General features: G+C 45.8%; 1 protein-coding gene across 1 annotated transcript in view; it reads right to left on the reverse strand.

The window, feature by feature from the left end:
* Positions 1-63: 63 nt before the first annotated feature.
* COL17A1 (collagen type XVII alpha 1 chain) overlaps positions 64-25,427 on the reverse strand; it is a 36,100-nt gene continuing 10,736 nt past the window's right edge. The window contains exons 13-56 of the mRNA XM_069019963.1: positions 24,373-24,534; positions 23,918-24,007; positions 23,736-23,780; positions 22,997-23,146; positions 22,343-22,558; positions 22,010-22,048; positions 21,054-21,080; positions 20,618-20,644; positions 20,078-20,140; positions 19,797-19,901; positions 19,239-19,301; positions 18,864-18,899; positions 18,667-18,720; positions 18,246-18,281; positions 18,015-18,050; positions 17,582-17,644; positions 17,196-17,231; positions 16,770-16,841; positions 16,388-16,414; positions 15,690-15,725; positions 15,106-15,141; positions 14,796-14,876; positions 14,092-14,127; positions 13,311-13,391; positions 12,019-12,072; positions 11,856-11,897; positions 11,095-11,157; positions 10,881-10,940; positions 10,344-10,370; positions 10,215-10,256; positions 9,997-10,056; positions 9,580-9,627; positions 8,832-8,945; positions 8,426-8,563; positions 7,769-7,852; positions 6,978-7,106; positions 5,801-5,890; positions 5,146-5,259; positions 4,716-4,868; positions 3,521-3,940; positions 3,192-3,332; positions 2,546-2,608; positions 2,248-2,319; positions 64-2,079 (exon numbers count right to left, since the gene is read on the reverse strand). Of these exons, the coding sequence (XP_068876064.1) occupies positions 2,030-2,079; positions 2,248-2,319; positions 2,546-2,608; positions 3,192-3,332; positions 3,521-3,940; positions 4,716-4,868; positions 5,146-5,259; positions 5,801-5,890; positions 6,978-7,106; positions 7,769-7,852; positions 8,426-8,563; positions 8,832-8,945; positions 9,580-9,627; positions 9,997-10,056; positions 10,215-10,256; positions 10,344-10,370; positions 10,881-10,940; positions 11,095-11,157; positions 11,856-11,897; positions 12,019-12,072; positions 13,311-13,391; positions 14,092-14,127; positions 14,796-14,876; positions 15,106-15,141; positions 15,690-15,725; positions 16,388-16,414; positions 16,770-16,841; positions 17,196-17,231; positions 17,582-17,644; positions 18,015-18,050; positions 18,246-18,281; positions 18,667-18,720; positions 18,864-18,899; positions 19,239-19,301; positions 19,797-19,901; positions 20,078-20,140; positions 20,618-20,644; positions 21,054-21,080; positions 22,010-22,048; positions 22,343-22,558; positions 22,997-23,146; positions 23,736-23,780; positions 23,918-24,007; positions 24,373-24,534 (3,581 nt within the window). The 3' untranslated portion in view covers positions 64-2,029. The remainder of the gene's footprint in view (positions 2,080-2,247; positions 2,320-2,545; positions 2,609-3,191; positions 3,333-3,520; positions 3,941-4,715; positions 4,869-5,145; positions 5,260-5,800; positions 5,891-6,977; positions 7,107-7,768; positions 7,853-8,425; positions 8,564-8,831; positions 8,946-9,579; positions 9,628-9,996; positions 10,057-10,214; positions 10,257-10,343; positions 10,371-10,880; positions 10,941-11,094; positions 11,158-11,855; positions 11,898-12,018; positions 12,073-13,310; positions 13,392-14,091; positions 14,128-14,795; positions 14,877-15,105; positions 15,142-15,689; positions 15,726-16,387; positions 16,415-16,769; positions 16,842-17,195; positions 17,232-17,581; positions 17,645-18,014; positions 18,051-18,245; positions 18,282-18,666; positions 18,721-18,863; positions 18,900-19,238; positions 19,302-19,796; positions 19,902-20,077; positions 20,141-20,617; positions 20,645-21,053; positions 21,081-22,009; positions 22,049-22,342; positions 22,559-22,996; positions 23,147-23,735; positions 23,781-23,917; positions 24,008-24,372; positions 24,535-25,427) is intronic.

A 25,427-nucleotide genomic window follows, 5' to 3' on the forward strand; every position in this document is an offset into this window, starting at 1 on the left:
TGCAGCTCCCAGGACCTCAGAAATACATCCTTGCTGAAAACTGAAATGTACAAATAAGCTCAGTGCTAGTTGCTTCCACTGATCTTCTGCTTCTTGGATCATCGGCTGTGGGGAAGATGGGCAAGTTTGAGGATAGTGACTCTCTGGTGGTTGGAGGAAAGGGCAGGGAGGAGTGTTTAGGACCATCGCTGTGTAGATAAGTTCTCTATGGTAGCATTTACACTCTGGTCATTTTACATCAAAATCTGTACTTCTGGATCTCTGAAACTTCCTTGCATTTATGTGTCCATGCAAATTTCCCATTCCCAGACTGCCTCTGCCATCTTCACAGCAGTTGAAGTAAGATCAGAGAGAATTAACCTTCCTCATTCACAGGCAAGCCAAGGCCAGGATCCCCCATCATTTCTCAGTCTTGGGAAAGATGAGAACAGATAAAGGGAAGGAGAATACAAAGGAAATTATGGTGTTTCTTTTACAGAACTTTTACTTGTTCTGCATCCCCCTTCTCCATCTCAGTCCTCGTGCTTTGTTTCTGTAGCTCCTTTGCACATCTGGCATTCAGGCAGTGGGTGGTGCCAGAGGAAAACCCCTTAAGCTCAGCCCAACCCATGAGAAAGGGCTCATGTGCTTCCTCTGTACTGAAAGCAGAAGAGAGTGGCTGAGCCCAGGGTTATCCTGATTTAACAGAATCTTCCACAACTACAATTAGGTGGTAAAGCCTCTTTGGTAATGAGAATCAGTCCTAAAATGGTGGAAAGAACAGAAACTAGAAAGGGACATTGAGTGGCATCTAATGTTGAATTGTCACCCCATTTTCTGTCAAGAAGCCAAGCAGAGCAGGAGCATCCTGTGACAAAACACACGCCTGAGGCACTGCCAGCCTCGTGTTCTCCCAGCAGTTTGTTGAATGTTTTGTGTTAACTGCAAACCAAGTTATTTTTGCCTTATAGAAAGCAACCAAAAATCATGAGATTGATGAGTAATTGGCTAAGGGTCTCTGTACAGCTCGTGGAAGTGAACTTGCAGTAGCAGCCATACAACAGTTTTGGGATTTTTTTTGTCTTGTTTTTCAAAGTAATTTGATTTCATGGCTTTCTGTAGAATATTGTAATAATTCTGCTGTAAATACAATAAAATCACAGTTTGCTGAGAATGCCTCCGTTTTGTTGATGGAAAACTTGCATGAAATACAAGTGGTTTGTACAATTGTGAGTAAAGGGGACGATGTACAATGTTTGAAATAACTGAATATAGAAAGTATTTAATGTTGTGCCATTGTATTTACCATTATACCTCAGACCCATCTCAGGTGCCTCACCTTGCCCCACAACAGCCTGCAAGCACAGAACAGCCATCCTGAGTAGTTCAGGGATGGGGTTAAAAACACTTTAATTGGGCTGTTTACATTAAAGATTATTTTTTACCAGTGTTTAAAAAACCAGAAAAAATACAAAAATATTTTTAAAAGATAAACAAATTACGTTCAAAAGTGCTTCAGTTCAGTCCCCGTGCATGTTTGTCTCACTATGCTGCTGTAAACGGGCTCCACTTAGGGCTGGCAGAGCTTGTGGAGAGGGAATCCCAGGGCAGTGCAAGCTTAGTCACAGGGTTTCTTATGGGGCCTTGTGAGCTACATCTGATCCCTGACAAACCATGCATTTGGTGAGGATGGGATTGTTTTCTGTTTTTTCTTTTTGCTGCATAGTTGGATAGTTGTTAAAAAAACAGGTTTTTACATATCTGGGAGTAGTACAAGAAGCCTGGACTAGGTGAGACAGGAAGCCCTTGTCAGCCCAAGGACATCAGCCTAGGAGCTCAGGGGCATGAAGCCAAACATCAGTAACAGGAGCAAACACCCACACTAGGGCCATGCTGGACACACACAAGAGACATTCAGATCTGAATTATCAACTCTAAGGGGTCAGCTGAGCGGTGAGGATGTTTTAGCATCAAGGCAGTGAAGACTCAGGCTAATTCTCTACAGGCTGCTGGGAACGCTGCCCTGTGCAGAACTGAGCTACCTCTTTCCTTAAACACCAATGCTTCTTCTTTTTCTTCTGCCAACATACGCTTGTTCACCTGGGGACAAGAAAGTCAAAAGGAGGGTTAATTGGAAAGTTCATGTAAAAAGACAAAAGATCCAAACCAAAAAACTGGGGCTGTGTTTTCCAGCTATTCCCAGGGACGGGCTGGTGCCACTCCTTGATAGTCAAACCCTGCTCTCCTGGGGATGGCACGTGTTCCTACCTTTCTCTCCCTTCTCTCCTTTTGGTCCCCTGTGCCCATGTCGTCCTGGTGGGCCCATTGGCCCAGGGTCACCTGAAGGAACAAGAAGACCAAGTTTGTCCTTGAGCACAAGTGACCCACAGACAGGGATAGGCCAGGGGAAGGGAGACCAAGTCAGGATGATGTTTTGGCTGAGATCCTGAAGGTGCCACCTTCACTGTGAGAGGGTGTGACCTCGAGCAGTGCTGAGACCTCTGTGGTCACAGTGCTGCTTCCTGGGCATCACAGGGCTGAAGAGGGAAAGGATGGCAAGCCTTACCTTTGGGTCCAGGATAACCCCTCTCCCCCTTTTCACCGGCTGGCCCCTGGATGGCACCATGTGCTGGAGAGGGAAATGAAGGAGAGAGTGAATGAGTGGGACAAACCACTGCCCACTCAGAGAAGCTGTGAGTCACACTGGAAGGACATTTCTCTTGGTTAGATGGGAATAGACTGACAGCATCATTTTTAAAAATGGTTTTGGTCCCAACAAAGTCCCAAGGACAGGCTGTGATGTCATTTCACCAGCACTGCTCTGTCACTCTCTCTGTGTGTCCTGGCTGTCACTAGGGCTGGAGCTGGCCCACACTCAGGGTGGGGAATCTGAGAGCAGAGTGAGCAACTGGCTCATGTTTCTGTATGTGTGCCAGCCAAGCCATGTTAAAATGGGCCACAAAGGTTGTAAGCACAGAGGCCTTCAGGGTTTGGGATGAGTTTCCTACAAATAGTGGGAAAAACTGATGTCCTTCCTAATGATAAGACTGCACCTCTCCAGCAAGGGAGGAAGGAGATGGAAAGACCATCCACCTTCAACTCTGCACCTTGACTTTTGTAGTGTGCAAAGGTGAAAAGATCAGTAGGTCTGTGAGAGGTCAGGGAGATTGCATATGCATAAGCCAGAAACGCCAAGTCAAAATGAAACTTACTTCTAAAGAAGTCCATGAGGTCTGCGGTGACATTGCCATAGGCTGCAAAGACCTTGCTGATGCCAGGGGGACCAGGAGGGCCTGGGGGACCTGCGGGTCCCTGTGCAGTGTAAGCCATCAGGTCCTGGAGAATACCTCGGCCTGCAGAATTAAAGATATCATTTGAAAGAAGCTCTGGGAGAACTGTGGCTGGATGCTGAAGCAGAAGGTGTAAGGGAGAGCTGTAGGCAGCAAGAAAGGGAGGGAAGTGAAGAGCGTGACCAGGCACAGGGGATTTGGAGTTGTAGGCTGGGATAGGGAGGGTCAGGATGAGCAGGCATTGCACTCACTCTGCAGGCTCTCTGACACACGGAGTGCCAGCTTGTCGTAATCCAGGGAACCAGAGAAGGAGTTGCTGAAGGATCTGCTCGACCCTGCTGATCTCCTGTGTGATTCCTCCTCTGTCAGCAGCCCATCGAAGGACCCATCAGTGCCCATGGAGGCATCGTAAGTGCCATCGCTGCCCACTGAGGCGTGGTAAGAGGACATGCTGCTCATGGAGCTGCCATACGAGCTGCCTGAGCCCAGTGAGCCCCTGTGGGAGCCCTCAGCACCAAGGGACCCTCCATGCAAGTGCTCAGAAGCTCGTAACCCTTGGTATGAGGAAGACATAGACCCAGACACCAAGCCACTGTCTCCTTTGGGTCCTGGTGGTCCCTGTGGCCCAGGGGGCCCAGGGGGTCCTGAGATGTAGCTTCGAATTTCATCACCTGCAAAATACAAGGGGGGAACTTCAGGGACACTGAGCTTGGCAGAGGTCCTGTGGTACCACCTGAATGAAGAGTGAAGTGTGAAGTTCTGTCCCACCAACCATTGCAGTGACCCTCATCCAGTGCCATTTCTCAGGCAGCAGGCACATGTCAACCTTGGAATCTACAGATGGCATGACACCCTCCTCCTTCCCATCTCTTCCACAATTTTGTGTGCCCAATCTTGGGAGCACGCCCAATGATTTTGCAGAAGGGTGCACTCCTCAGGCCAATTTCAGCACTTCTGCCAAAAGAGCCATTCTGTGAACAGTTTGCTAAAACTGAGGTGTTTTTCAAAGACTGCCCTGGATAACTTGCCAGGATGAGCTCAGACCACTGGTGCTTCACAGCTGGCTCAGTGCCACCTTCCAAACCCTCCATTTTCCATGGCTCTCTGGGCAGATGCTTGCCAAAGAAAATGCTTCTCCCATAGCAAAACTCTGCTGGTGACCTTACTGGGGACTCACTGTTCAGCACAGGCCAGTTGTAGTTACCCAGTGCCTGTCCCTGCCGTCTCACAACACAGACTTTGGCTGGCAGTTGGACTGAGAGGAGAAAAGCCTACAGGGTGCAGCACAGTCCTGCACAGACCTGGCTACAGAGGGAAGGTGTTGCTGCAGCCCCAGTTCACAGAAGGCTCCTACAGGAATGTCTCAGCTGTGGCAGAGCCAGTCATCTACATAAGGCAAAGTATGGCTTGGGATACGTGCAGGGAGGATGGATGGTGTCCTCTTACTCTTCAGGTACTGGATCAGCTCACTCCTGAACTCGTCGCTGTGGGTGATGTCAGCATAGGACAGGAGGCCAGTTCCAGAGAAGCCTGGTGGTCCTGGAGGGCCAGGAGGGCCAGGTGGGCCCCGGACTCCAGACAGGGAAGAGTATCCAACATCTTGACAGAGAGGAAGAATTACTTTCCTTTAGTGAGAGGACAAGGAAATTGTGCGTGTCTGGGGATTTTGGAGGCTTAAAGGCTCCAATCCCGACTTCCATCCCTTTACAGATTACATTGATAAGATTTTTTTCTTTACAGTGACTTTGTTCCCAGTGGGCAGTCACATCCCTGCTACGCTAAATCTCAGCCTCAGTCCCTCCAGCATCTACAAACAGAATATCCCTGCCAGCTGTGAGAAACACAAGCGCCAGCTGTGAGAAACACAAGTGCTTACTTTGTAGGTAGGCAGAGACATCCTCAAGAGAGGTGCCTGGTGATCCAGGGATCCCTGGAGGTCCTGGGGGCCCTGCAGGACCAGGGGGTCCAACAACACCACTGAATTCAGAGTCTGTAAGACACAAGGGAAGAAAATAAGTCACCCAAACAACCATAACCCTGATGAATGTTCCTTGACAATGCAGGTTATGCCAGATACAGACAAGTATAAGGCTTTTTTTCTCTCCAGCACCTTTGGGTGCAGCCTTCCTGGTGCACCTCACTTCTCTGCATGTAGAGAAGTGAGGTGCATGTGACATTGGAAAGTCAGGTGATTCCAAAGACAATTAAGTCCCTATTTTTAAAATATACTTTTAAAGAGTGGCATAAGAAATGATGCCTCTATGCTGCAGAGTTTGTATACAACAAAGAGTTCCTTCATGCCCATCTCCAAGACAGCCCCACTGCTGTTGCTCCTCACAGGAGCATGGTGATCCAGCTGCAGCCCCCTGTGGAGTGTGCAGGTGCCAGCAGAGGCCTGCAGTGCTGCTAAGGACAAAGGGCCATCAGAGGGTTATTTGTGATGATGGCCAAAAAGGGAAATTCTAAGGCTGTAAAAAAGATCCTGGGGGCATGTAGAGCCCCATGGCAGGGGAGTATAGAAGTTGGCTTACTTCGCAGGTATGCTATCAGGTCACTGTAAGATATACCAGGTGTCCCTGGAGGCCCAGGTGGTCCAGGGAGTCCAATGCTCATCCCAGAATCTGCAAAATCAAACAGATCCACATTATCAGAACAGGCTGCTACAGTGTGAGCACACAAGATGCAGGGCTTGTTCATGGGCAATGCAGGAGGGGCTCCTGCAGAGTGGAGTGCTCCCATCAGCAGGTTGTGCAGGGAGCCAGAGCTCAAACCTTCTGGACTTGTGAGTTTGCCCTGAGAATTCCAACACAAGAACACCCACAGACAGGCAGACAGCAGGCCTCTATTCCTGGCAAAAGCTCTGCACCTCATGAACCCGTGATGGGGTGGGGGCACCCCTGGACTTGTAGCTCAGGGGTGACCCACAGGCTGATGGATGTGCTGCTCTCCCTGTGTCTGCAGCTCTGGGGCAACACTGCACTTTGTGACTTGCTTTAATGAAATGTCCCTGATAATAAAATGCAGCTGTCCTGCTTGAGCAATTGGGGTGCTGCCATTAAACTGCAGTTTCCTCCTGGAAATTCCCTCCATCTTAGGAGCAGTCCACTAGTGAGATCTGGGCACAAAGAGCAGTTCAGAGAAACTGAGCATGGACCCGGCTGTGTTTTTAAGCAGATAGTTGCAGCTACCAGGATTAGGCATTTTAGCACTGCTACGGGGGATGCTCAAAGAGTCCTCTCTGTCCAACAGTTCTTATATGCCATATCACCCCTTCACTGATGGGAAAATGAAGCAGAGATGTGGAATTTGCTTCAAATAACTTTAAACTTCTAAGAGTTTGTTGCCTGAGCTGCCTTGACACAAAGTAGGCACAGACCAACTCCTTCACAGGGAGATATATCCTGACCACAGAGATAAGGGTTAGAAAGGCACTTAAAGATGTTGATGGGACTTCTAAGATGTCTGAGATGAAATTATAGTCCTAAACTCAATTTTTAACAAAGAAAGGATTCATTACTAGTCTGTGGATGTTATCTTAGCTACAGGGTATCTTTGTTCTCTTCCAAGTCTCTCACAGTCCCTGTGAGGAGGTCTCTGTACACAGGGATTCACACAGTCAGCACTGGAATAGTTTCTACCAACTAACAGCATGAGCTTTGTGCTGGGTTCCCAAAGGAGCAGAGGGAAACACACTAATAAAACCATTACTTGACAAGTAGCTGATAAACCTCCTGGTCAGCTCATCATAATCCAGTGACAGAGACATTCCATCTCCTCCTGGCCCAGGAGGTCCCGGTGGGCCCCGAGGTCCAATGAGATACTGACGAATTTCTTCTCCTAGAAATGAAAAAATGCATCTTTTAAGGCTGCCCAGCTGCTGCACAGACACCAAGTGTGAGAAGTTCCCAGCCCATGAGCTGAGCCCCCACCACTAGGGAGACCATCAAAACCTATGGATGCAAAGCTCCTTTCCTCCCGCTTTTCTGAGTGAATTGTCCTGTATATGGTGCCAGAAACATTTGTGAAAAGGCTGGGAACCTCCTATAATAAGGGTGTGAGGAGGATGAGAATTTGGATTCCTTGTGCTCTGTTTTTTTCAGGACACCCTGGACAACTTCTTGGGTAAAGGGAATGAAAAGCAGCTCAGCTGGGAAAGACCACGCTGAGCTTTGTGGCAATTCAGTAGCCATTTGGAGCACAGTGCTGGCCAGCATCATCAACACCTTCAGGGACAGACAAATGACATCCTGGAGATTTACCTGTCAGACCACAGTAACAGTGTGTGTAGAAAAGAATACAGAGTTGAGGATCCCCCTCACCTTAAGAACAACAACATAGCAAGGCCATGGGGGGAGCATGGGGGGAGCTGGAAAGAAGAACACTTTTAAGCAGCTGCAGGTAACTCCAGTTGCAGACTGGAGACTGGAAAGGAAAGACAGCTCTCCAGGATGATGAGATGATTTAGCCCCAATCCCGTGTTTCCCTTGAGGGTCACTCACTCTGCAGCAGATCCAAAAGTTCTTGGTACAAAATGGATGTAGTTGATACTGAGCTAGAAAATGACTCATAGCGACCTGAAGAGCCTGTGGGAATGAAAAGGTTTTACATCAGGCAGGGTAAGACAAAAGGTAAGGAGGGGTCAGGAAGGGACAAAGAAAAGATGAATTAATTAACTGGTAGCATGGCCTTCGCATGCCCCCAGCTATGGAACAGCTGCTATCTCACACATCCTGGTCATCTCCAAAGCTGTGTGCTCTGTGCATTTCTGGTTGAGATTCCAAAAGCTTTGGGAATTTCATCTACTTTAGGAGGGCCCCAAGCACACAAGACAACCCCAGAATACTTAAGACCACATATACTAAATAAAGCCACCTCTGTTTGGGTCTTGGGGGTGTTAAAGGGTCTAACAGCAAATGTTTAGTATGAGACTTTTTTAACAGCAGCAACTGCTAGTTAATCTACCCATTAAAATAGGACAAGGCTAAGAGGACACCTCAGCTAAGTGGAGTCCTGGGCCTAGACTGCTGAAGATGAATAACCTGGTTGGGGTGCTGCTATTTAATGACTTGTTTCTCCTCTTGTTCTCACCTCCTAGGTGCTTCACAAGCTCAGCTGAGGGCCTGACTCAGTACAGAGTTTACGAACATGGTGCTTACTTGTCATATAGCTCATGACACGGGTAGCCAGCTCTGCATAATCCAAGGTCACCCCATCTGCAGTGGTGATAAGTCCAGGTGGGCCTGGAGGGCCTGGTGGGCCTTGGGCACCAGTCAAATAATGTCTGACGTTGTCACCTACATAGAAAGTCCCAAGATATGCCCACGTCACTAAGAGGGAAGACTGACCATATCCACAGACATTCTTCCACTGACAAAGAGCAGGACAACAGAAGGACAGTTCTGCAGAGGCCACAGTGGGCAACAGCACTTCACAGTATTCAGCAGAAATAAGCCCAGAGTAGCAGAGCTGCTGTTTCTAAAAGAAGAGGGACAAGGGCTTAGGGAGCAAAAGAGAGATAGGCATGCAACTTCTGACCCACAGCAAAAATTTCATTATACTCACTCTTCAGGTAGTCAGTGATATACTGCTGAATCTCTTGAGATGAACCTCCACTTGGGCCAGGAGGACCGGGTGGCCCAGGAGGTCCTGGGGGTCCCTGAATTTGTCTGGATCCACCTACAGAAAGCATTGTAAGAAGAAGGAATGTTTTTGGCACAGTTGCATTAGACCAAGTGATAGTAAAGTGTACTTGCTTTAAGCCGTTCCCACAGGTCTGGAAAGACCTTTGGAAATGGAATATGGAGGGGCTTCCCCTGCATCTTTAAATACAGTCTGAGCATGAGCTACTTGGCAGTATAATGTCTTCAATTAATTCAGCATCTTATAATTCAGCCCATGCAGGGCTGAGTCCAAAGACATTCCTGGCTTTGTACAGGCAGACCTGGTGGGTTTGTGCACTAGAGTGCAGTGCTGTGCAGAATACAGATGGAGATCATAGCACAAACTCATTAGTCTAACCTCACTGCCCTGCTGCTCCCAATCCCAGTCAGCCTGGGCAGCACCAGTTCAAGAACCTGTTTACACAGAGGCAAAACTCTGGCTTAAAGGATTCCCAGTGAGCTGGAAAAAGAAAACCGTAATTTCTTAAATTTTCTGATTTAAGGCAAGCTGCGCAAAAAGAGGTTTTGAACACAAATCCCATCAGCATTAGGTTGGAACACACACTGGTAAAAGTCAAACGAGCTTTTTCAAAGTCTCCACCAGGATATCAGCATTCCTTATTAAGAGCAATTACGGCCTGGCCTCTTACCTCGAGATGCTCCTGGGATGCCAGGTGCGCCTGGGACACCTGCATCACCTGGAAAAGAGTGAGGGAGACAGACAGTTGTAATGGGTGTGACTGCATGTTGCATACTTGGTCATGTGAAGCAGTTGAGCTACATGTCGTCAGAGAAGCAACTACCAGCCCTTGCAATGACTTCTTGAATGACAGCTTGTCGGGAAAGAGCATAAGGAAGAGGCCATGGCGGCCTTCCTGAGCCTTCTGTGACCTGGTCAAGCACCTTGTGCTCACAGCAATTCTGTGAGCCTGAATTCTGCTTTGCCTGAAAAGGCAGGGGTGAGCACAGCACTAGTTCCAAAAGGACCGTGTTGTTCCATCCTTTAGTCTCAACCATGCTTGGACGTGTGAGGCCATCCCCAAAGAAAGAAAGATTTTTAACTTCACCTTTTGGTCCAGGCGGGCCTGGTGGGCCTGGGGGTCCTTGTATGGTGACTCTTTCACCTGCTGTTGCAGAAAGAGAGTCGGAGATTTATAGGAATAAAGTATGTGGACAAAATCTTGGCTCCACTAAAATTAAGTTAGACTGAATAGAGCAGGATTTTGGCCCCTGATTTCAGCCTAGGGACAATGAACTCAAAGGAGGAAAGGGGGCACAGACTGACCGTGGGAGGAGAATGCTGAAATGCCAGGATTACCCGGTTCTCCTGCATGAGACACAGAAATGGAGGAGCAGTCATATACCCAGGCAAGCTACCCTGAAACCCACTGATATCTACTGGAAGCCTCCTTACCTGTGAATCCCCGTGGACCTCGTTCACCTGTGAACAGGGGAGCAGAGGAATGGTGTTAGGATTTGCTTTATTCTCATCAGCAACATCCCAGCCCACACTGCAGCATATCATCTTGGCCTTCAATTTGTAGGGGAGCAATGGGTAAAGGGAGCAGGTCCATGCTTCCCTGCCAGCTGAGAGCTGAGCTACACTTTACAGGGCCACCTCAGTGCAGACTTAGTCCACAGTGCATTCTGCAAAAAGGCTGCCCCCTTCAACAGCAAATCTGAAGCTCTGAATATTCTTGAGTCTAATGGGCTTGCAAAGTTGGGATCTGAATACAGTGACTGCCTTGACACCAGTACTGGAGGCTAACAAATTTCTTTGATAAAGACTGACTTGTTTTATAGCAGACAGGAGTCCTACTTAATGACAACTGGGCTACCTTTCTTGCAGACATAGAAAGGCAGAACTTTATGCTCATAAGCCCTTCCTTCTTTTCAGTCTAAGGTGCTGAGATCCCTCTAGCACTTTGGTGAGGCAACAGGATATACCCACCTTGGTCTCCCTTCGGGCCTGGTGGTCCTGGTGGACCCGGTGGGCCTGTGAAGAATGCTTCTGCAATTCAAACAAAGAGATTTCTTCATGACATCCAACAGAACATGACACAAGGTTTCTCTGGCTCCACTTGGTCCTAGCCATGTATGTGCTCTCTGGAACCCCAATCAAACATTCCTAGAACCAGGTGAGGGAATGAGTGCCAAGAGCCTACCTGAGGTGGACATGGATGATCCTGGTCTCCCTGGTGGGCCCGGAGGTCCTGGCAATCCCTCTCCTAGGCAAAAGGGACACAGAAAGGCTTCAGGAAGGATCAACCTCAGCAATGTAAGTTAGTGCACGTAAGAGCTGCGACGTCTCCAGCCACAGCCTTAGCATGAGTATTTCCCAATGTAAGCTCTTACCACCGTTTTCTTCACGCATCTATCCCTGATAGTTACTTTTCACTATCATTTGCCACTGCAGCAGAAAAGGACAGAGAAACTCCTTACTCTGTGGTACTGCGGGCCTATCCTGTCACACACCCAACCTGCTCCCGTTTCCTACTGAGCAGAGAGCAAGGAATGGGGTTCTGCTCCTGTCACATGTCCTCCCACAGCTTCCCTGTCCTGGCTGCAAAAGGGAAGTCTGTGTTACAGGATGGCACATGGGGATATGTTTCTCATGATAAGAACCTCCCCATCTGTCTGCAGTTGAAAGTTAAGGCTGGACAAGTAAGAAGTAAATATGGAATTAATTGCAGTTACTTCCTTTGGCAACTTGAAAACTTTGAGTGTCTTCCCAAAAGGTATGGCTTTTACTAATTAATACTCTGGCTAGAAATCTCTGCCAAAGTAAATGTCCTTTGTTGAGCAGCATCTTGCTGCAGTGAAATTGTGTTGATATGAACCCATTATGTAACATTCTGCTTCCAGCCCTAGGCCTTGGAAAAAACCTATCACTTTCCAATTTGGTTTCAGAGGAACAAGCTCTTACCTGGGGGACCACGAGGTCCAGGGGGTCCCTGCACAGATTCACCTGATGACAAAAGAAACAGGAGTATTAGAGAATATTTACTCAGCATACTGCATGACCCAGAAATGTGCCATGTTGTGTGAGAATCCCCCAGCTTACGTACTGAGCTCTGTATGTGACATACCTGGTGGTCCAGGGGGACCTGGTGGTCCTGCTCGCCCTTGCAAATCTCCCAGCACTGTGCAAAAGAGAAACACAAACAAGGGAAAATTGTTGCTATGGAACTACTGCTGCTATGGAAACTGTCAATATATTGCTGTTAGAAGCTCTTACAGTCAAAGGTGGACTAAGACAGGACCTGGGTGATCTAAGCCAAAGATGAAGCAGAGGAGGGAGAGGAGAGATGTGTTTGGTGAGGACATAAAGCAAAATACAGCGCTGAGCAGGATGGCAGCAATTGGAAACACGGAGGAGAGCAATGGTTGTTGAGAGAAAGAGAAAAGGACTCAAAGGAGGGAAAGCACTTTCAAGGAGATGAAAGATTCTTTAAAAGAGGCAAGTTTTGGGGGCAGAACATAACACAGACATTATTTAACAAGTAGCTGCACTGCGTTATCTTAATTGTACTGTGAGATGTACCCTCACCTCCAAGCTGAGGCACAAACTCAAAGGTCAGTGATGCTGAGAGCCAAGACTCCTGAATGAGGAATTGGATAGTACTGAAGCATGGTCTGAATCTACATGGCCCCATTCAGATGGTGATCAGGCAAGGATCATTTATAATTTTATGGCCTCTTCTATGTTGCTGCAAACTTGCAGAGGTCCCAGATCCTAGGAATACCGACTCTAAGTGCATCACACATCTAGTGTTGCACAGAGCAAGCACTTTTCTTGGGATGTTCATAAACCATTCTGTTCTGCTCCATTTATTTTCATCTTAATATTTAAAAATTTTACAAAATGTTAAATTTTTTTCATCTTAAAATTTATTTATTCCCCTGTGAATTCATCCTTTAATTTGAAGAGAGATTATTCCTGTTGGTTAGATTACATGCCTTTTCAAAGTGGTTCTCCTCGTACAGATAGCTCCATGTTCACATTGTACAAGGAACTGCCCTGTGTGAACTCAGTGGCTGAAAGTTCTCAGCTCTGTGAGTATTTCCCCTGTTAGTGGCTGCTCAGCAGTCACCATTCCTCAGCTTCCCTCTCTGTGACATGGGCTTGATGCCATGTGCCTCCTTTTGAAAGGACTTCAGGATGCACAGAGGGCTGTAGAGGTAGCTGAAGAGGTAGCTGGCATTGCAGACACACCACCAAACACACAGACACACAGACACACAGACACACAGACACACAGACACTTGCCCCATGTCACACTGAGCAGAAAGAGTTAGGTGCATCTCCTGGTAGCTGTGAGCAGGCCTTGAGGCTCTGACCTATCTCCGAGCAAAGGAGTGGAAAGGCAGGGTCACTCACTTTGAGATGCTAATGATGAGACTTCTGTTCTGATGGTTTCTATCACAGCTTCACCTGGGGATCCTTTCTCACCCCGTGGACCTTTTTCCAGGAAAAAAAAAAATCAACAGAGAAAGGGATTTATGTAACAGAGAGGGTGGCATTTTGTACCTACTCCAACAAGAGGTTTGGACCTTTCTTATGAGAACTGGGAGCATGAACTCAGTCCCCAGATCTGAGGAACACTGCATTCAAATATGGAAATTACTGTCCAGTTTGCTCTAACAGGATCATAAAAAACCAGCTAATGAAGGTTCTTAGGGGTCAGCTCTGTTCAGGCCCTTCCAAACAGATGTCTGCCCAACTGGCAGTGCTTCCATAGTGACATTAATCCCAATTTGGCTCCAGTTTGTTCTCCTGCCTTTCAAAATGGTAGGAGGTATCCAGCTGGGCTATGTCCCCTATCACAGAAAGGTAACTGCACTTAAGAAGTGCCTTAGAAATACCAGCCCACAGGAAAAATAGCATAAGAAAAAAAAGACATTTGCAGTATCCACATTACACTGGCTCTTATCACCCTCTTACCACCCCCCCTTCTTCCCCTGGGAAAACAAAAAAAAAATGATAGAAATTCTTTACAAGATTAATTAAGCCAAATAATGCAACAAAATGAACTGAAAGAAGAAATCTGAGAACAAAAGGGAGAGGGAATGTGCCAAGGGCTTAGAGAATTAGAAACAAAGGAAAACTAATGAATTCCTTTCTCTTAAGAAGCATAATCAAAGCTGAAGGAAAATGGTACCTTGCTGTCCAGGGAGACCAGCTGGTCCAACAGGACCTAGTTTCAAAGGAAAAAAACCAAATTTCATTAGATTTTACTGGTTGTATTTTACAATAGCACAAAAGAATCAATAGGACTTTTATAAGAACTGAGACTATCAAATAATGTATTTTTCTACACAACTAAATGGAATTGCTGTGGGGTATGAATTCATCAATGCCCCATGTATTACTTGACTTTCCATCATCTGGCAATTAAAATGCTTGGTGCTTCTTGGACTGGGGAAATAACCAGAATGCCACTGACCACAACAGAAAAGGAATGCAATAGGCCTCTTCTTGCATTCTCTATTGGAAACTGAGACTGGCTCTGCCAAACCAGCTCCAGGAGTAGCTCCAGGCACAGAAGTGCCATGAGAACCAGGGCTCAGGAACTCTGCTGCCTGACACCAGCATGCTGGAGGGCAGTGTATGACTAGGACAGAGGAGTCTGAGGCCCAAGCTCATGCACAGCCAGAGTGCATGTGTGAGAAAGCTTTACAGATGCTTGAGTGGGAGTTCTGCTGCCTTGAGCTCAAAGCTGAGACTGGAAAACAAGCACTTCCTGATTTCAGCAACAGTGCTGGGAAAGGGATTAGACACGAGCCTGCCTTCCTGAGCAGCCAAAGAGCTTGATTCTAGTCCCTGGATTTGATGTATCACTACTTTGTACTCATCAGTACTCACCTGGAACACCTGGGGGACCAGTGGGGCCAGGTGGGCCTGGGGGACCTGGTGGGCCTGGCAGAGTAATAGTTGATGAACCCTCTGAAAAACAAACACATAGACTTGCACACAGACACTTATATTCACACATCCAGTGAATGTGTAACAAATCTATGCTGAAGGAATCCCACATCTATGGCATAGATATTCTCCTGACACAGGGAGCCCGGGTACAGGTCTGACACACAGTCAAGATGAACTGAAGAAGCACAAAAAAACCCAGAGAAAACCCTCCTAAATCAGAAGTGTGACCCCTCACAGCACTACATACCTGCACTTATGACTTTTCCTGGAGCTCCAGGTTCTCCTAGGAAAACAAAGAGACAAAAGTTGAGCTTCTTTTTTGGGGGGTGGGTAAGATCTATAATAAGCTCAACAACATTGTATTATCAAGCATGTAGTTTCTGTTCCCTCTGCCTTTGATGTCTTGTCTGAGAAGTCACAGCACTAGAAGGAAGGTCAGGGGGGAAGCAAGAGAGCTGTGCTAATCCAGAGAGACCCTCTGATCAGCTTTCCAAGCACTACATCTGCCAGCATAGGCAATAGCCTAGATTTATCCGAGGCAGGCACACGGCTTCCACTGCAGTCACCAGACATCTTACTCGTGTTCAGGGCAGAAGCGGGCTCCAAAGGTTTTCTCAGAGGAGAGCTGGCATGCCAGGTCTCTCAGCAGATGGCCTCATTGCCCCCCGTGTACATTCAGGGAAGCTTTGGCTACCGTGCTTCTCAAACCTTCCCTTCCCAAAGCCACTAGATGCCACTGTTGATCCAGGGACTGGTCAGTGGAGCAGCTACTCCTCGCCAAAATGAAATCCTTAGAGAGAAAATGAGCATTAGGGAAGAAACAAAACTCACCTTTAGCCCCTGGTCGGCCTGGGTTGCCTGGAAGTCCTGATATGAGGTAGACAAACAATTTAAAATGGTTAGTGCAAATATTGTTTGCTGTATGTTTTTCAGGTACCCCAGCTGAGTTTCACTTGTGGGTTTATAGAAGGAGCTCCCTACTGAAGACCCTGGCTTTCAGCCTTTATAAGCAGGTCCCTGATAACTTTATAAGCATGTGGAGGAACAGACTGAGCTGGTAGTGTCCCTGGGCTTCCCTGGTTCCACTGCTCCCTGGATGATGAGACTGCTTCATAGATTTACCTGTAGCTTCTTTTAGGTACTGGTACCTGTCCTGAGGCTCCTGGATAAATTCCCTGATGAACAGCCCCCCCAAACCACCTCTGCTTACAGATGTCACATCCTCTGTCTATCTCTATTGCTACATCCTCTCCCTTCTGTTTCTGCTGCCACTTAGGACTTCTCAGTGATGCACAGGGAACTGAAACGCTATGTTTTGGAAAAAGGCAAAATTTCAACACTCAAAAGCCCTGCATTGCTCAAAAATTACACATCAAGCATAAAACCTCTCTCAAAAGCCAAAGGAGATGCAGAAACCTTGGGATATCACTTTGGAAGCCCTGAGCAGCACAGAAGGAAAATTACAAGGGTTTTTTGAGCCCATATCAAAGTGTGTCAGTGTTAAATTGGAATATGGTGGAAAAGCCTACCTGGCGGTCCCTGGGGTCCTGTAAGACCTGTCAGAAAAAGGCAAAAACTCTTAAGATCTCTAAAAAATTTCATGTGGGAAAAGGATAGACAGGGAGAAAAAGATTACATTTATGTGAAATTATAGCACACAATTCACAAGTGGTGGAATCTGGCCTAGCAACTGGTATGTGAATCAGCTCATAGCAACTGATGTTTGCACTGTGGGCAATTTTGGGATCATAAAGGAAGGATCTAGATTGTCTGAGTATTTTCCTTTCATCACCACCTTAAGAATACAGAGATCCTCTGCCAGACTTGAATTCAAATTAAGACTGGAAATTGACAAATACATCTGTGTTCCTGATGGAGCAAAAAGCAATTTTGTTCTCTGTATGCTTTTACCTGGCTCCCCAGCATCTCCAGTGGGTCCTGGAGGGCCTCTGGCACCTGGCATTCCCATAAGACCAGGTTCACCTAGGGACAAAATCACCATTTACACGGCAGAAGTCACTGACATACAATCTACCAATCCATTCAAGCTTGGTTGTCCTGCAGCACTTTCTGCCTATTGTACTCTCAGCCAACTGGCCATCTCCAGCATCAGTTTCTGGGAAGGGAACATCAGTGACAGAAGAGCTCTGTAGAGAGGTGTAACTCTGTCACAAGTTTACAGCCACTGTATGTCTCTTCCATGCTTACATGGTGACTCTACAGTTCTGAGACAGCAAGATCCCAGAACATGAATCTGCTGCCATCTTTCTCCCACCCCTTTTACAAATCAACCTCTTGCCAAGTCAGAAAGTACCTGCACTCAAAGGAAGCCCTTACCTTTTTCACCTGGCTGTCCATCACGACCAGCTTGTCCTGCCCAAAGAAAGAGATTGTCAGGGACTCCTGAAACTGTACCACACTAGTCCTGTCCTCCTCCTAAGTGGAGCACAGCCCTAAACCTAAGAGTGGCTTTTCATCACATTGCATCTGAAAGAAATCTTGGCTGCAGTTACTGAAGATCCAGGAAGCATTCACTCAAAATTTAACTGTAGGACATTTTTTCTGAGTGTACAGACTAATCATAGGTGTCCAAAGGAAAAACCTAGGATCACAACCAGCATGATTCCACTTCCATGTTGCTTCCTTGTCTCTCCTCACAGAGACACAATCTGGGTGGCACTGACATTGCTCACATATAAATACAGCTGCTTTCTGGTACCCACCTACAGGTCCTTTAGCCCCTGGCTCTCCTGGAGGTCCAGGCATTCCTCTTGACCCTTGTTCACCTGTAGCAAAATAGTACAGAAATTAATCAAACAACTCTTGGACAATGCTGTCAGCAGGAATTGCTGCTTTGCAACTGAAAACCAGCATTGACAGGATATTCAGGCCTCATGATTCACGACTGTCTCTGGGCATGAGAATGCTCAAGTGACATACAGGGCATGTGAGAGAGGATTTTCCTAGAGCTAAATACAAAGATTGTTACCAGGATTACTGGAATCAAGAATGGGACCTATTTGTTTACAATTCTGGTGCAAAAATAAAACTCCTATAACCACTAACATAATTTTAGTGTTTCAGAAAGCTAACTGAGATTGGCTGGGCTATACTTTTATTAGGTAGGCTGCTACTCTAATATTTCAATTCACTGACCTGTCAATCCACGAGAACCCTTCTCACCCTGATCACCTGTGGTACAAAAAGGGGAAGGATTCTGTGAGATTGCTTCATTGTAAAATGTTTCCACCAGAGAAAATAAAGTCTGCTTTCTGACAAGAGCACAGAAGAAAAAGCCAAGGATTGGGGTAAAATGCATGGATAGTATCCATAACTAAAGGAATCTAAAGAAAATAACCACAAAAGATACCTAATTGAGCAAAATACCTTTGGGTCCAGGGGGTCCACTGGCTCCTTTTTCACCTGAAAGATACATGGATGATTGAACAATAGTAATAACAAGTCATAAGGGAAAGGCATCTAATGCATCAAGAAAAATCATACAGGAAATACAGATTCTCTGTTACCAGACAAACTCAAACAGGAAATTATTTAACACAGCTCCATCCATCCCACTGTTTTTCCTCGCTTAGACTGCTCTATTACCTCTATGTCTCCCACATTTCTCAATATTTGCTTGCAATCACTGACTAAGTTTTGTTTTGCCTCACCTTTCCTCGGTCTTATGCTTTTCTTTGCCCACAGAATCAAAATCTGACATGGTCAGACCACATCTGCTGCTCAGAGAAATGCCAGAAAAGCACCTCAGCTAATGCTGCTGTAACTGCCAGGGGGAAGAGAAAGTTACCTTTAGCACCTGGGAGTCCTGCTTCACCTCTAAATCCTTGTAGGCCAGGAGGACCTGCAAAAAAATGAGATGGGAGGTTTTCATTCATCCCACTCAACACAATGCACCACTGATGCAGAAAAAAATATGAGAAGCTGTCACTCTGTTTTTGTTCTCCCCAGTCTCTAGATGCCACAGCAAAGGAATGCAGCACTCACCTGGAGGACCTTGTGGGCCTGGAGAACCCATCAGACCTGTAAGGAACATGGATTTCCTTTTAGCAACACCACAAGCAGAAAATGAACAAATCGCTTTCAGTTTGCTCAACAGCATCCACAACCCAACAGGTGTTTAGTGGATTGGAATTTCCCCAGCCACTAGAAGAATTTGCATTACTGGCATCCTCAAAACCAGGACAACAAATTTACAGAACTTAGTCCTTGTGACATTGAGGAAATGTTTTCCACTAAAATAAAAAAAGTAAAGAGACCCCAGCCATCCATCTTGCCCGAGATGCTGGGATCTGTGCAGCTGGGATGCTCATTTACTCCTAACCTCTCTGCTAGGTTCGCTCTCTCCATCTTCACATTTACCTTTTAGGCCAGCAGAACCTGGGGGTCCTGGTGGCCCTGGAGGACCTGGCTCACCAACAGCACCTGCAAAATAAGAGCATGAATAGACACATTAGAATACAGCTGTGATCCCATTTTCACATTATCCCATCTACTGTTACTCTTTTTCTGGCAAGTTTCATGAATAATCTGCTGGTCAGTTCAAAACACCCAAATACATATGCATTGTCCGAGAAAAATATATGAGCTCACTGGGCTTTAGCAAGACAAATCTCCCAGCTTTGATGATTTGGATAACAGGGAAGAAGATGACCTTGATATCAAAGTGACTTTGGTTCTGTCAAACTCAAACTTGACTGTGAGACCTGGGAAACCAAAGCAACCCTTATTTACCCATTATAATTCTGGCAAAAAATATCCTTTAGGCCATATCAATCTGTTCTGGGGAATGTCTAGACATGAAATCTGAATTTGAATAGTGAAATCAAATTCTATCACTGAGGTGTTTTAATAATTGTGACCAAACTCTAGCTTTTGACCATCTCTGTTTTATCCAACAAGAAGACACCTGGTTCCTACCTCTGTCTCCTTTTTCTCCAAACCCAGGTGGTCCCGGCTCCCCTCGAGGCCCTGGTAGCCCTTCTCGACCTCTTTGTCCTATGGGACCTTCCATGCCAGGCTCACCTACAGGAAATAAATGCCTTGAAAAACCACGTGTCTGAGGGAGGGAGGCCTTGGGCAAAAGGATCCATGGCCCCCTCCACTGGGGAAGGCAATGATCACACCAGCCAGGTGTCTGTATTCCCATGCCATGTGTCAGTCACTTGTGAAAGACTCACAGCACTGACAGAGATGCTCACCCATGCTGCCCTTCTGTCCTTTCGGTCCTTCTGGTCCTGCATGCCCAATTGGACCAGGAATGCCTGGAAAGAAAACACAGTAAATGTTCAGAGTTCTCAACTGTGTACCATAAAAGAGTAACATGCAAGTTAGGGGAACCTGAAGCCTGGAGAGGTTAATTCTATGGGGTAAAAAATATATTATTCAAAAGGTGAGTACTTGATGTCTTTAGAAGTACACAATACATATAAAAGCACAAGAAAGCTGGACCAATTATTTATGCAGCTACAGGAGTCTTCCAGTGGTAGACTGGGATCTTCACAACCCCAAATTCAGCATGTTCAGCTAAGAGGAAGTCTGTCCAAGGCTTTGCTTGTAACCAAGTCTCTGAGCTGTGTCTGTAGCTCAGCACCAAGGTAATAATCAAGTGACTCAGTCTATGCTAAATATTGACTTTTTAGAGAGCCATCTTGAGCTAAGTTTATGGTACAAAACTTGTTCTTGCCTACAGTAATGTCACTGAATGTCCTCTCTCAAAGAGGAATTGAACTATAGCCCACCTGGGACACCAGGAAGTCCTCGGTCACCTGTAGATGGAAACAAAGAGACAGTCAGTGGGGAATAAGTCTTCCCTTTTAGTCACTTTGGCTAACCCTCAACCCCACAAAAAAGAGTTTATGTTCCTGGAATATTTACAAGTTCTAGTGTCTCCAGCAATTGTCTCCCTTGTATTTATGCAAAGAATTGAGTCATTCACACCATACAAAACCCTCTGTGCACTTTCAAAGTGAGATCTGTTATCTCTTCTACTATGAACTCTAAAATTTTCTTTCACCAGAAAACAAGAAAAAAACTCCAATCTTCACAACAATATCTGAACTAACAGATAAATAGCATCAGCTTCTCTAAATACTGGAGTAACAAAAAACCATTTGCTACCCAGGTCCTATGACAGGCTGCCAATCTACCTGAGAAATCAGGTAACTTCAGACTCACCTTTGGGACCTTGTATTCCCATGTCACCTGAGGAAAGTGGAAAAAAAAGTTGAATCAAGAGACATCCTATGATTACTCATTCATTTTTTCCTCTAGTTGCTTTCCCACCTTCAATGAAACATGAAGGAATTATGGCCAAAACAGGACACTTTACACTTGCACAGTACAGGATCGGACCCAACCTGGCCTTTCAGACTGGCACAATGCAAGATTTGGCTTCCTGTATTGTTCTGTGTGGGATCAGGGTCTCCACAGTTTACATGGCAAACTGGCAGGAGCAGGACAGTGACTACCCCCCTGCACTCAGCACTGGTGAGACTGCACCTCGAGTGTTGTGTCCAGTTCTGGCCCCTCACTACAAGAAGGTCTTAAGGTGCTAGAGTGTGTCCAGAGAGGGGCAACAGAGCTGGGGAAGGGTCTAGAGCACAAGTCCTGTGAGGAGTGGCTGAGGGAGCTGGGGGTGTTTAGCCTAAAAAAAGAGGAGACTAAGGGGTGACCTTATTGCTCACTACAACTGCCTGAAAGGAAGGTAGTGAACTGGGAGTCAGCTACTTCTCCCAAGTAACAAGTGGTAGGACAAGAGGAAATGGCCTCAAGCTTCACCAGGGAGGTTTAGATTGGATATTAGGAAAAATTTCTTCACCAGAAGGATTATGGGGCATTGGCATGGCTGCCCAGGGAAGAGGTTAAGTCACTGTCCCTGGAGGCACTGAAAAGATACGTAGATGTGGGCCTTAGGGAGGTGGTTTAGTGATGGACATAGCAGTGTTATGTTTATGGTTGGACTCCATGATCTTCAAGGACTTTTCCAACCTAAACAATTCTTTTTGTTCAAATATAAACCATTTTCATTTTTCTCACCACTAACTGTCCCTTGAAGCAACAACCGCCCCAAAATTGTGCATTGCTAGAGCCAAGGAATCGGACAGGGCAAGAGAAGAACTATATGGCTGTACCTTTCTCACCACGTTCTCCTCTCTCCCCTCGGAAGTAGCCTGTAACAGGAAGTGAAAGGGCTGTTAGGGTGCATTATACAATACAGCTACTCATTTCAAAAACAAGGATCCATCTATTTGGATTTGAGGCTAAAGGCAGCACAGTATGGTTTTGTGAGTTTCCTCAGTAAATATGTTTTCACAAATACATGAAATCTCTAAAGATGGGAGAACGTAGCCTCCTCTGTTGTTAATCTCTTTCCATCATTTGCTAAACAGAAGTAAATCACCTTTCTCTTGCTAAAAAAAGTAGCAGGAGAAATAAGGTAAGGTTCATTTTTTGACTCTGCTCACCTCGTTCTATTTCCTTATTCAGTCTGCTCTTCACCATCAGCCAGACTGACTCTTCATTTTCATATGGGAAGGTCGAAGAGGGTGAGATACCATGAAGAAAGTCTACTCTTGAAACATCCTTTTCTATTTTTGAATTCCCTTGGTTAATTGCCAGGAGGCCACCATTGATTTTTTCCAGGTCTTCCACACGAGATTTCAGCTTTCTCACTTCTTCCGCTGGAAGGTTAAAGGAGAACACTAGGGAACATGCTGCTAGATATACATGCCTGAAATACCTCGTGCTATCACAGGGACATGCCAACACTGTCAGGTAGCTATGACCACTGAGTTTTGCAGAATTCTTTGTATCTTTTCTTTTCCCAGCAGGGATATCTGGAGTTTAAATGACAACTTTGGAATATGTCAGTCTCAGAGCAGTAAGATCTCAGGAACTTTCCTATCCTGCTCACCCCAAGACTATATAACTCCTTACCAAAGACTGTGTTCCTTATCCATTCCTTCTGTCCATTTGTAATATTTTAGTGGCAGTCACCACCAAGCTGAATGTTCTCCTCAGTTCTCTGGCTTGGTATCTCTGGTGCTTGGGCTCATTGCCAGCTTAAACCCTCTGTTCTTCTATCCCATTCAACATTTTTTTCCTTAGTTTTTTCTTACCCAGAGCAATGAGTCCAAAAAGCAAGCCGAGGAGAAACAACCATGCTAGAAGCAAACCCAGGAGCCATTTCCACCAGCTACAGCAGGAACCACAGGGACACCAGGATGGTGCTGATCCAATGGCACCCCCTGCATCACCACCTCGTATTTCTGCAACAGGGAAGGAGCAGTGTCCTGGTTAATGAAAAGTTCCTTGACTTCAGTGTTAAGAATCTCTAACAAGAAGGACACCAAGGTCTGATCCATTATACAAAGGGCTATAGAAAAAATCTTTACACCACTCTGTGCACATGGTGAGTGTAATTCTAGTCCCTGTGGAAGATTGGAACAGTATTTCCAAAGGAATTTCCAACAGGGGACAAAAACATTCAGTGTATTTTAAAATAACAGCTGGAAAACATGATCCCATAGGGGTAATTTTTTTCTACAGATCTGAGCCATAAATGACAGCAATAGCCAGCATGCTCTGTCTGAGCCCTCTTTTCCCCAAAAATCTGTCCCAGTAGCAGGATGTAGCTGGACTGTCAGCTATCTGATTTTCTTTAGCCATAAAAAAATATCCCAACTGCCCACTCATCTTCAATCAAATCACTGGTACTAATTTCTCTGGTAGCCTCCTGAACATTCCCTCCCCCTGATTCACTACACAGAGATCCCTCATGTCCCTCAAGAACGATTGCTTTTTTGTATATCGTGCTTTGGTGATTCTTCCAATGAAAGACTGAGTTGCATCACTTACCTGCATAAGTTTCTTTGTCCCTTTTTGGCATGGATTTCAGCCCTCCTGTTTTAACAACAGTAAGAGGTTTTATCAGTCTTTCTGTGCATAATAAAATTTAGAGTGGGGGCTTGAAATGGAAAGGTAGTAATGGAGGCAGAAGGAGAAAGTTCTGTTGCATTTCCACAGGAACAAACTCTTACCATTTGCATCTGATTTTAGGCCAGTATCTGTGGCATAAGAGGAGGAAAATCCCTGCTTCTCTTTCTTCAAGGTGTCTTCTACAAAAGACCCTGAACAGGAACCAAATATAATTAAAAATGTTACACCAGAAGTTCAACCGGCCCTATCTTCTTTCATTGGCAAAAGGCATATTGTTATTGGGAAGACACAATAGCTCTGCCTGTTTAAACCAGATCAAGGATTTTGCTCTCAAAGCTCCTGAGCTTTGTGAAATATCCCAAGGAACACTCTGGAGCTTCTAACGCAAAAGCCAGACCCAGATTTCAGCTGGCATGGTTAAAAGCTGCCTGCCTGCCAGAGGTTCTTGTATGATGTACAAGTCAGGTATAGTGTCCTGAACGCTGAACTTCCCTTATGATCAGTCTCCATTTCTCTGCCCTCAGAATAACCACATGTCCTGAAAAAAGGAAGTTACCTCCATTAAGCCCAGTGTTAGAGGCACTAAAGACTTTGCCACTGTCCTTTGTCATGACCAAGAGCTCCATCTCCTTTGCTGGTGCCTTCTCCTTCTCCAGCAGCAGGAACTTGCAGTCTTTGCGCAGAACGTCATCTCCCTGGGAGCTCAAAACAGTTCCTCCTGGAATATTGGTAAAAGCCAGTAAAGAGGAGATGAGTGTGAGCCATTGAGTCCATAACTACAAGCCACATCACTTTTGTTCATAAAAACAGGTGGTCACATTGTGATTGGAGTTGCCACTACCATAAGCACCCTGTAAGAGACACACTGGTCACTAAAGGTAACAGGAGAGCTGTGCATGTCATTAGGTTTCTTTGGAGATGTGCATTTCACTAGCAGGGGAGCAACTGCTGCCAGAAATGGAGAACATCTGGAATTCAACCACATGTAGAAGTGATTTGCTCAATGACCTCTTCGCTCCTCAAACACACTACGGAGTCAAAGAAACTCAACCTGAGAGAGAAATTCAGGGGTCAGCAGAGCCACCACAGCTCAAGCTGAGGAGCCCATCAAGCACTGCCAAGTTACTCTGTCAAGCACAAAGCACTTCATATCCTGGGAGCCAGGCAGGGTTAGGAGACACTGAACTGCAGTTTACTGAGGTTTGGCACAGGCCAAACAAGGTTCAAAACCATCACTGTGGTCACTCTTGTGCCACAAGGCATTATAAAGTATGTCTGGAATGGTGTACAAACATGAATTTGCACACAAATTGACACAATATTGAAAATCAAGATGAACAGAAAGGTATTATTCCATTACTCTTGTGGAACCTGGAATAAACCTTTATTAGAAATGTTATCCTAACTTCTGTGGTCTTTACATCTATTTTTTAGCCTTGTCTTTGGGAGTCCTTGGATTACAAAGCAAACTTGGCTTACTTTACACACACAGAAAAGAAAATATAATTTATAACTCTCAGAGTTGCAGAAAAGAGCTGGAAAGAATGAATCCTAACTGATCAAGGACAAAGGGCTTCTCTCATTAAAAAAACATAATCTGGTCATGTATAA

Source organism: Aphelocoma coerulescens, chromosome 6 (assembly GCF_041296385.1).
Source record: "Aphelocoma coerulescens isolate FSJ_1873_10779 chromosome 6, UR_Acoe_1.0, whole genome shotgun sequence".
Classification (NCBI taxonomy): Eukaryota; Metazoa; Chordata; class Aves; order Passeriformes; family Corvidae; genus Aphelocoma; species Aphelocoma coerulescens.